The 11,553-nt window shown below is 31.6% G+C and overlaps 1 protein-coding gene across 2 annotated transcripts; it reads left to right on the plus strand.

Moving 5' to 3' along the window:
* Window positions 1-9,009: 9,009 nt before the first annotated feature.
* LOC129291511 (uncharacterized) lies at window positions 9,010-11,316 on the plus strand. Of its 2 annotated transcripts, XM_054928911.1 has the most exons (5): window positions 9,010-9,150; window positions 9,256-9,343; window positions 9,837-10,139; window positions 10,462-10,720; window positions 11,000-11,316. In XM_054928911.1, the coding sequence occupies exons 3-5, from the start codon at window positions 10,050-10,052 to the stop codon at window positions 11,017-11,019; spliced, it is 369 nt and encodes a 122-aa protein (XP_054784886.1). In that variant the 5' UTR covers window positions 9,010-9,150; window positions 9,256-9,343; window positions 9,837-10,049; the 3' UTR covers window positions 11,020-11,316. The 2 variants fall into 2 exon arrangements, with proteins under 2 accessions (XP_054784886.1, XP_054784885.1); XM_054928910.1 differs by lacking the exon at window positions 9,010-9,150 and having other exon boundaries at window positions 9,203-9,343; window positions 9,683-10,139.
* The last annotated feature ends 237 nt before the right edge of the window (window positions 11,317-11,553 follow it).

The raw sequence follows: 11,553 nt of genomic DNA on the forward strand, positions 1-11,553 counted from the left end.
CAAAAGAAATATATTCAGATCAAATTTTTACTACTCGACCCCTTAACTCAAAATCATAGGAAAGAAGAGTTTACCATAAATTTCATCAAGATTTCTCAAATCATCACAATATATACATTACCCTCACTTGCATTAGTATTTTGGCCCTATCAACATAACACATAATAACTAAATCCCTCATTAGGGCCTAAAATGTCAATTACAATTTACTTTTTTCTTAATACAAGTGAGGAAACAAAAAGGTGAATCCTAATTGGCAATTGAAATTGTCATACACACAAGTTACTCAAATTAAAGAGGCCTGTTACAAAAGGATCGTGATTCTAAGCCTCAAATTGTTTTCCTTTGTCCACACTTCTTGAGCTATTTCCTAAAATATTGAAAGTAACGGGGTGAGTACAACTACTCAGTAACTAAGGTCCGACTAACTCATGCTAATGCATAACAACTAGTTTAAATACAAGTGGCAATTAATATTAATACTCTAAACCATGTGAGATATTTGAAAACGTGATATCCACAGTTTAGCTCACATAATAGCAACTACTAGGAAAATATCACTTTTAGCACTTTTCATAGAGATAGAGTTGACCAAGCAATTTATTGACAAGCATAAAAGCAGAAAATAATGCTCAACTCAAAATGCCATCATTATGAACTCAATATAGACAACAAGTGTCTTTACTCACTATATGTATGATCACACCTTCCTTATCACTTTCCTATTCCTCTGACATGAAACTATGGGCTATAACTTAACGGGATAGTCTATATTCTTTGATTTTCCTAGCCTAAACACTTGTGATGGGATTACCTGGTCAAGACGTACCCAACTCACTTATGAATCACGGTTTTCCCCATTTCTCATACTATAGGGTGTCATATACCTTAAACTAGCTTCTTTATTGAATCGGTGGATAGCTAGCTAGGTTTGAGTCCCTCGCTGAACCAGTTGGACAATCCCTCGTTGAAGTAGTGGGATAATAAGGATAGAATTAAACTAGGCAATCCACTATATAGATAGGGCCTTACCACGTGGATTTCTCATCTACTCTGCCTTCTAGGCGAACTCTTGCCTCTTAAGATCATGCAATGGACATTCATGCCATAACCCACACATGTATAATTCATGAAACATCACATTGCACAATCATTGGACTTCTCACACATATTTCATGGAACTTCAAAACCCAACAAGTCATTGAACTCCCAAATCACAATCATTATACCTACACATTTAAAATTATTAAACTTCATTACAAAATCATCAAACTTCTCAAACATATTTCATGGAACTTCTAAACCAAGCAAATCATTGAACACCCAAATCACAATCATTGTACCTCACACTTTTAAAATCATTAAACTTCTTTATTTTCACACATCATTGGACTCCTCATAACTAAGATTCATTTTACTTCTCAATTTGTAAAAATCATTGCACTCTTAATAAACATTAATATAAAAATTCATCACTCTTGTTTTCAAGAAAAAATTTACATCATAAGGCATAAAACTCCCAAATTTAATCTAGTGGATTTCTTCATAAATTAAGCCACATTTGCATTTTCTCTAGTTTGTACATTTCAATAATAATTCATAAATTAATAAACTAATAGACACACAAGCACAAGATAAAATTTCTTCGGTTACCTCAAATCTTTGAGAGGTTAAAAGTTTCACCCTCAACTATTCACTCCTGAAGCTTCCGAGAAGCTCGAATGGTGCTAATGGTAATTACACTACAAGCATTTACTATGAAAAACATCAATATCTATTTTGAGCTATTTTTAACTGGCATTCTCATCATTTCTTAATACTCAAGCTTTATTCTAAACTCATGTAGAAGTACCTATAAAGTTTCTTAACTTCCTTTAACTCTTATTTATAACATTAAGCTTTTAAATAGGAATTAATAAAGCCACATTATTTCCAACTACCAAATTTATGGGAATTTTAGACATTTAATGTCCTCCAACTACCAATTATTATAAAATCATAATTATCAAGTTTACTTAGCTCAATCTACCCCCATTAACTCTATTTAAGTCAATAGGTTTCAGACTATTGGGAATTCAATCTACTCCCAATAACCTCTATGGACCGAAAAATCATCATTAGAAATCAAACCCTAACTTCTATCATCAAGAAAATGGAAGAATAGAGGAAGATTTAAGCTAGGAGGCTTACCTTGGGTTTTTATGAGCTCCAAATTACTCCCAACAATCATCTTCTTCAAACCCTAGCTCATCTTTGTTGCCACTCTTTCGTTCTCCTTTGTTTTCTCTTCTATTTCATATTAGGTTCGAGACTTAATATTATAAAATTTTGGCCATGCACCACGGCAAACGCACAATGTGCTGCGGCACATGGCACAGAGAGCTTCTTCAGGCATGTTGGCACGCATGCGTTGTGATAGACCAACCCTACGCCATGGTGCATGGCACAGAACCACTCCCTTCAAAAATTCTTCCTCTTCTATCCCTAAATGACTTGATTATCCTTCAGACCTGCATTTGGTACTAAAATTGAGATCAAACACGCCCGTGAGGCCTCTCTAGCCACACACCTCAAAGATTCACTTTACTAATCTTTTTAAGCTTAATTAATCTGGATTTAAAATTGAGGATATTATAATTGTGATGTGGCAGCTCTATTTCTATGATGAAATATGCAATGTGCCACGCCACATGGCATAAAAGGAAAACATGTTGTAGCACATTTACAGTGAGCTGTAGCATACCTTTATCTTTTGTGCTAAAATAATGTTTTCCAACCCCAAATACAAATTCTTTGTTACAAATAAATATCCCATGTTCTCGTGAACATTTTGTACTCTGACTGGTGAATGATAAAAGTATATGAGAGTGTTTTGGATTTCAAAAACTTAGGATCCTATTCTTATAAATTTTACAAACCTGTAATCCTTTTGGGTTATTCACATGATTAACTTGTCTGCCAGTGACCTTACTCCTTTTATCAATCCAACATTCTAAAAGAGGAACTTCTTCATAAGGCCTCATTATCCTCATGCAAGTCAAATCTTGTGCTTAAGTAAGCGAGAAGGTTGGAATTACATACTCAATTTTCTCTAAAGGAACAAGATCTTCATGGCCTAGTTTTTTAAGAAGCTCAAAGAGAGTACTTCTTTCAGTGGGAGGATTTAGAAGTCCTACCCATCTTCTTTTGGTTTATTTAAGGCCATGGTCATCATCATCATCATCTTTAGGAAGATGCTTATGTTAGCAAGGAGATCTAGGCTTCTTGACCTTTCTAGAAATCCTTCTGAAACCATACCAGTCATCATCACCATCAAAATTGTCCAAAAAATTATAGTTCAAATTACAATCACACATACTTAAGTCATAATCCTAAATAAAATGACCAATGATATGGGAAACATAGGTTGGCTTGGTTTCATGTATGAACCACTCAATAGAAGAATCCTTCTTATGCTAGATATAGGTTGATGTGATTGATAAAATCTTACCAGAGATTTGGGCTGGATTTTGAGATCCAAGTCTTTTGAATGGTTATTTAATAGTCTCATCTCTCAATCTGTATAGAAAAGGGCATTCTATAGTGTAAACATCCTTTTGGTTGCCATGAAATTCTTTTTTCATAGTTATTAGTCCATTCTAGCAGCATCAATCGATTCTCTGGACAGATGCCTTAAGACCTAAATGATTGAAGACTTAGCAAGCCTATCAACAACCATATATAAGGCATCCTTATTGAGTTAGGGAAGTTAAGATTAAGTGAATGATATTGAAATTAGAAATGATCTAGTTGTAGAGAGTAGTCATAGTAGCAAAAGGTTCTTATTCTGTTCCATAAATCTAGATATTAGCTGTTAGTCTAGTGGAAAGAGTAGGATCTACAAGTTTGATTTTGAAGTTAAGAGCTATAATCAGAATCAAGTTTCCTTTTAACAAGGTGCCAATCAAGGCATTACTGTAGGACTTATAAGTGACATCTAGCAAGACTATCCTAGCAGTAATAGGAATAACTTTTCTCTAATAAAGGGTTAAAATTAGGCGACTAGCCTTAACATGAAGGTGTGTATACCCTTGATCCAAGTTTTCATTAAAGACTAGACAATTTTAAAGGTAACATATTGTTCAGCAGTAGTAGTCGAAAGACCACACTAGTCAAGCTTAGAAGTCGGCGCAACTTCTTTTAGTAGATGTCTTTTAGTAGAGATTAGGGATATGATGTTTCTAGTAAAAGAGTTAGTTATGTGATACAACTTGTAAGGATTGAGGAAAAGAAGATCTATACTTTAGTTGTGAGCATTTTCTAGTAGGGTGGAGAATTCTACCTAGTTTTTTATTTTATCAAAAATAATTCTTTTTATAGAGGATATTAAGTTTTCTATTTTATCATAAAGTGTCAATATTTAAAAATTTAATGTAAAAATTTTTTGCAATAAAACTAATGGTGTTAGAATTAAAAGACTAAAAGATAATTTATAAAATTAAGGGACCAAAAGGAAATCTCATGTAAAGTTAAGGGATTAAAAGTATAGTTTAGCCTTTTTTAAAAAATAAACTTTTTAGGTATTTGGTTTGATTGAGTGAGCTTAAATAGCTATATGCATTTTCTAAAAGCTTGATCAACTAGAATTTACTGGACTAGGCAAGGGTCAAATCATGCATAGCTTATAGCCCAAACATATACCATTTTTTGTAAATGATATTTCTTTTATAGTATTATTTTTTATTGAGAATTACCATGTACTATTTATGATATTTTTTTGAAATTTCTCATCATTACAATTTTTTAAATCTTTTTCCAAATTTAAAATTTATTTTTAACTTAATATTATATAAAAATAGTATACAGTTGTTAATCATATGTAATTTTTTAAAGAGAAAATACAATATTTAGTTCTTATAGTTTTATCCAGTTTTAATTTTAGTCCTTGTAGTTTTTTTAGTGTTTTTAATCCTTATAAGGACTAAAACACTAAAAAAATTATATAAGGATTAAAAACACTAAAAAAATTATAGGAACTGAAAACACTGAAAAAGCTACAGGGAATAAAAGAAAAACCTGATGAAACTAGAGGAATCAAAGATTATATTTTTTCCTCTTAAAAAAATTACTTTTGATTCTAATATTAGTTTTTATAAAAAATATATTTTAAATAATAATAATTATATTTTTCAAAGAAAATTTTTTTATATATTTTTCAAAAAAATTAAAATTTCTTTTTCAGGTCAAGCCAAAACTACTTTGAAGTAGGATGGCCTAAACTGCACATCACATATTGGGTATTGGGTCGGAGTAATGCCAGGCTAATCCTGTCCATAGGCAATCTTAGACCTAGATGTAAAACAAGTATCATTTTTTTTTGTTAAGTATGACATTAAAATAAAAGGATTAAAGTGTAATTTTACCTTTAAACTACTTTTAAAGGAGTAATGTTTGTAGCAATATTGTCCCTAAACTAATCAAATCGGAGCAATGTTGCCCTCGCCGTTTAAACGTCCGTTACTATAACTAGTAGGACTCACTTTTCATAAATTACAGTGCAATTTTACCTCTAAACTATTTTCAGAGGAGTAATGTTTCCCTTACCTTTTTAAAAATTATGAAATTAAATAAAAATAATATTATAATAATATTAAATGTTTATATAAAAATAAAATTATAATAATATTAAATAAAAATAATATTAAATGTATATATAAAATAAATATAAGAAAAAATATAAACTATAATTTTATAACTTGTCAAATATAAGTGAATCTTGATTAAATTAGATATGAATAGACTCAGAAGTATTTATATTTGCACTTATATCTATTGATATCTTTAAAAAAATGGTCTCAAATCATATTTTATACTTGTAAATTGTTCAAAAATAAAGTTGACTTTTAGTATAATATAATTTTTGAATTTTTTACCTTTTAAATTTTTTTAAGCCTTTTTAAATATTATATTTAAACCCATCTAGTTTTTTAAAAACCGCTTCGATTTTCAATTCAACATTAGTTTTTAATTTAATAGTACCTTAACTCTTGTCCAATCCAGGTTAATCATGAAAATAATTTTTTAGTCCAAATCAAGTAGTTGACAACATATTTGATTGATAGTTATATGTACAAATACAAATGCTTTTGAATCTACTCATATATAATTTAACCAAAATGCACTAATATTTGACAAATTATAAAATTATAATTGATATTTTTCTTATATTTATTTTTATATATACATTTAAAATTACTTTTATTTAATATTATTATAAATTTATTTTTATTTAATTTTATAATTTTTAAATGGTGAGGGTAACATTGCTCCTTTAAAAATAGTTTAGGGACAAAATTATATCTTAACTCATAAAAAATGGATCCCACTAGTTACAGTAACAAATGTTTAAATGACAGGAGCAACATTGCTCTAATTTGATTAGTTTAGAAGCAACATTGTTCTTTCAAACATAGTTTAAGAGCAAAATTATACTTTAACCCAAAATAAAAACATCTTAAAACTGTTTTTATTTCATTTTTATTTTTTCAAAATACATTATATTTTATTATTAAAAATTATAGTTACCATAACCAATAATTATTATAATTTACTATCATTAATTGCCAGTGACCATTACTAACAACCAATTTTTTAAATCTAAAACTTTTTTAAATTAACACAATTAAATAAATTTTATATTTATTTTTTTTGAAAAATAATTTTTAAAACTGTATTGAAAAACAATATTTAAAAACAAAAAATAAGAGTAAAACCAAACAGATCATTTGAAGATTTGCCTTTTGCTATCTTCAAACCGAAGAAGATTAGTCTCCATGATCGAATAAAGATACTAATAATTCTACCGAAATATTATAGGCATTAAAAATGAAATAAACGAAAAATAGTTCTTCTATTACCATCAAACGAAACAATGTTTTTATTGTTATAGCAAAATTTTTTATTTGTATTGGCCAAAAAAATAATATTTCATTTCTTTTAGCAAAGTTTTCCGAAACCAAATAAAAAATGATAGTGATAATAATTTTATAGATAACTACAATAATATCAAGGGACAATGACAGTTTAGTCTAAAAAAAATTAATGACAGTTAAATCTCTGATATTTTTTTAAATTAATTTTAAATATCAATATACACAGTTGCAAATTTAAAAATTTCAATTGTAAATACAGTATCTAAATTATGAGTACAACAATTAATTTGTAATTTGGTTTTCTATTTACAACTGTTTAAACTATTATTTATAATTTATTTTACAGAAAATTTTATCTAAGACTTAACTATTATTGATTCATCCTTTTGAGACTTTATTGTTATTCTTCCTAATATCGATGAACAATAAGAGGGCAATACATGAGTAATGATTTAATCTTAAGTTTTTTGGAGGGGAAAACACAATTTTTGCTCCTGATAGTTTTATTAGGTTTTATTTTTAATCCCTGTAGTTTTTTTGTTTTAGTATCTCTATAGTTTCAAAAAGATTGAGTAATTTTTATTCTTTAAATTCCTATAGTTTCTATTTTTTTAGTGATTTTAATCTTTATAGGGTCTGAAAACAATGAAAAAACTATAAAGATTAAAAATAAAATTCAATAAAATTGTAAGGATTAAAGATTATGTGTTTCTTTTTTTGGAGTAAACTAAAAGAATACTCAATCTGAATGTAAAATTAAAAACAAAAGATACTATGATTTGGAAAAAAAAATTGCGAACATTATAGCTTATGCATCATTTCTCTTCCGTGCATCCGAATATACTCTAATATACGAATTTGCAAATTAGCTATAAACTTGAAGAAAAAGACATGGTAGACACAGAAGTAACTCTCCCTTCTGTGAACAAGCCACATCACGATCGGAACAAAGCAGTGATGTACAGAGTGACACATCAGAGGCTTTCTCTTCATCAGATTCAATCGAAGAAGAAGCTAAAAGCAGAAAAGAGAAGGTCACAAAGAGTGGAGCTTTCAAGGGAATGTGTGTGCCTTCTCAATCACCATTGTTAAATGCTTGTGAGTGGCTCCGCCACGTGACACCGATGCCTCCCCAATTTGCGTCCACATTACTGAAATATCTTCTGGGATGCCCCCACATGCTCAACTGCTACATTCAATTAATTAACATCAACATGCATTAAAATATGACACTCGTACATTTGAGAATCCTCCTCCCGCAAATGCATCTCAGACAAATTTAATTTTCCTTCCCTTTGTTTCTTAAATCAACAAGATTGAATTTCATGGTCCATGCATTTGCTCACACTTTCTGTTCAAGACTTTACAATCAATAACGGCCTTTGAATTCAAATAAGTTTAAGCCTGAATTTAAAGTTGTCGCCCTTAATTAATCTATATATGCTCCATTTTAGTCTCTAATTCGATGTTAATTTGACCTAACCTGACTCATAAACATGTATAAATTTGGATCACACCAGCATATTATCAAGACATTTTCTTCTCAACTAAAACACTAATTTATAGTTATGAATTACTAAACCATTTAACATTGCATAATCATGAAATGTTTAATTGGAATTATATTAGTAAGTCATAACTTAGGGCGGGAGGTACTCAACTAGAAGGCTGACTCGTAAAGAGATATTAGTTTACACCATATTCGCCCTTTGTTTAAACTAAATGAATACTCTCCCTATTGACATGCTACAAATCACCGGCTAAGTTAGAGAACACAAGGTTTCTCAGGTTGGGCATCTAAATCTTGAAACTCCTGGCTAGTGTAATCCTGGGTGCATGATGCAGATCTCTATTTGATGGGCTGGGGTCCAAAAACACCACAGGCATACAAGTTTTACGGCAAAGAACAAGGCCACGTAGGCTAAAGAGACATGTTTCGTAAGTGAATCAAAGGCTTTCCATCTCCCCACTCACTATTTGGCTCTCCTATATAATATATTCCTCCCATGTTACTTCCGAATCATAAGCCAACCAATTCTTCACTCACTGCCTGGTTGTCTACCCATCTTTCCTAGATTTATCACACTTTTTTGTCTTCTTCCCCCCCAAGTCCTCATAGACTAGACAGGAATCCTAGGCTCCAGACAGCACACAGCTAGATCTGTAGTGCTGTTCATTTGACTGACAAAGTCATCACACAGACCCGCACACCCAAAATACTATATAAGAAAACATGCAGGTATTGCTCTTGTCATGTGAAGATAAGATAGTAGTATGTAGATACTAAAAGGCATTATTGTCATCAAACCTGATAGAGATGGTTCTTTTTGGTGCGTAATGGCAGATCCTTCAACGGCTCTTCAAAGGGGCACATGAGAAAGGAAAAGAGATCACCTTTAGTCCAGCAGCCACCAAAAGGGAAACCATCAGAGGTAAAGCTACATTTTTTTTCCTGCAGTTACAATTCTTAGGAGGTGCTTGGCATTGGTTACATTTTTGTTTGACATTCCACTATCATTGTATGATATCTGCATATCATGGTTTTTAAGATGCCTAAATTTAGTATCATTTTGTCATAAAAGAACGCAAACGGTAATTTATGAAAGTTACTTTGTAACGTTAAAAGAAGTGTAATATAATAGCGTATGCTAAACACAGACCACAGACATTTTGGATGTGAAACGACATCCAAAACTGTGGTTTACCATAAATACCGAATCTGTTTTTGATTTTGCATTTTCAATCTGAACTTAACAAACGCTGTTCTTTAGATCTGAATGCTCAACGGAAAAATATAATTCTACAAAAGCATCGAAGGGCATACAGACGAACAAGTAGAGGAAGAAAGCATGGCTGGAATAAGAATGTGAAGATATTTGCATTTATATGTACGAAGGACGACATTGCTAATTCTTGCCTCTACAGCACTCTCAAATTAAACAGAGTAGGAGGCTATAACAGAAGACGGCATTTTTCGCACCCGAAGACGAAGATGAAGAGAGAAGAAATAGCGAGAGGAATAGAAAACAGTAACAAGGTAGATTCAGTCGCTCACGTGGGAAACAAGGTTTTGCCTATAACTGAAGAAAGAAATGAACCACGTGGCACCTCGGAAATCGAGATCAAAACAAAGGCGATATGAAGAAGGCCATTTCAAGAATGAAAGAGTTACTCAGATGGGCTGCTGCTGTAAAAGCAGAGAAAGTAGGAGAACTTAGTGGAAGGAAGGTAAATGTTTTAACTTACATCAATGATCCATTACTATATATTTAACCGTGAATTTGAGAGCTACTCTACATTTACATTCTCAATGACAAAAAATAATCATGGGTGAGAAGAAATTTCATACATTTGTACTTCATTGTTGTAACCCTTTCATTTATGATGTCCTTGATGCATGCGGAGTAGAAAAATGATGTTTCAGCTGCAGCATTAATGAAATAAAATAAAGGGAAGAAAGAAAGCCACAATGGTGCATGAGATTGTTGAAAACTCGAAATATGACAAGTGACTAACGAAAGGGACAAAATGATCATTGAATTCTTGTCAGGTTCTGAGGGTCAGGAGAGGGGGAACCCTTGAAGCAGTTCAGGATGATGAAGAAGAAGCAAGCAGTGACTCACCCAAGATCAGTTTCAGATGGGAAGTGGAAAGCTGCTCCACCACTTCTTCTGCCTTCTCAGTTGTCTCAGAAGCTTCCTCGTCAAAAAATGGCCAATCCGCACCTTCATCGATTTCCATCCCGCATGAAGAGGTTGGCTCTATCGTTTATGGAAGGAAAGGGAACTGGATCACGACAGATTCTGAATGTAAGCCCAGCTTGTGCCCCTCTATTGTTTTCTTCTCAGAAAAAATCAACTTTGAGTACTGAATTTTTCAATCCTGAGAGCCCAAAAAAACAAAAAAACTCCTCAAGCATTAAACCCCTCGCCCCAAAATAGCTACACTTGTAAGGGGATTGTCTACATTTCTAATTTCTTGATTTTGTTTTCCAATCTTAATATGTATTTTAATATCATAAACTCAAACTAGCTGGGCGCTCCAACAAGCACCTTGCTGACGCTATTCGCGATGTGTTCTTTGAGCAGTTGTGGTGCTGGAACTATGAAAAAAATGCATAGAAGGAAGGTTTTCCGAGCAAGAGTAGCGGTGAAAGTTCTAAAGAGAGGTCAACTTCATCTTAGTGATTGTGGTCAACGGGTTTTGTTCATTTCCAGTTTCTCAGATCAGAGAGACAGTAAGATCACGTAACCACTAGAAAATAGAGAGAAGATGAGAGATGTAGGATCATTACCTTCATGATCCGAATTCAGTAGATGGTATCAAATGTATCTTTCCATGTGCATGAAATGACAAAGCTCGTTAGGGGTTTGATCAATCAGATTATATGGCTGATCTAGAAGAAGACATGTGCATATATTATATACTTTTTGGTGAAATTAGAATATAATGCTTTTGTTGTAATGAATAACATAATTTGATATAATAACTTTTTGAAAGAAAATAATAACATGAAGTAGTATTCAAAATATAAGGCTAAAAAATATTTTTTTTTCTCTAAACTTTTTTCAGAAGCATTATGTACCTTATATTGAAGAGTGGGATAATATCTCCCCTAAATAATTTCTTTCTAGAGCACAAT

This window comes from Prosopis cineraria, unplaced genomic scaffold (assembly GCF_029017545.1).
Source record: "Prosopis cineraria cultivar Desert tree isolate PC_DT_omini unplaced genomic scaffold, ASM2901754v1 PC13, whole genome shotgun sequence".
NCBI classification, from domain to species: Eukaryota; Viridiplantae; Streptophyta; class Magnoliopsida; order Fabales; family Fabaceae; genus Prosopis; species Prosopis cineraria.

Excerpts from the sequence above, each read along its gene's own strand:
- LOC129291511 (XM_054928911.1), top strand. The coding sequence starts at position 10,050 with ATGAAGAAGGCCATTTCAAGAATGAAAGAGTTACTCAGATGGGCTGCT. Across the intron at positions 10,140-10,461 it reads GAGAACTTAGTGGAAGGAAG|GTTCTGAGGGTCAGGAGAGG; the intron begins GTAAATGTTTTA and ends AATTCTTGTCAG. Across the intron at positions 10,721-10,999 it reads GATCACGACAGATTCTGAAT|TTGTGGTGCTGGAACTATGA; the intron begins GTAAGCCCAGCT and ends TTCTTTGAGCAG.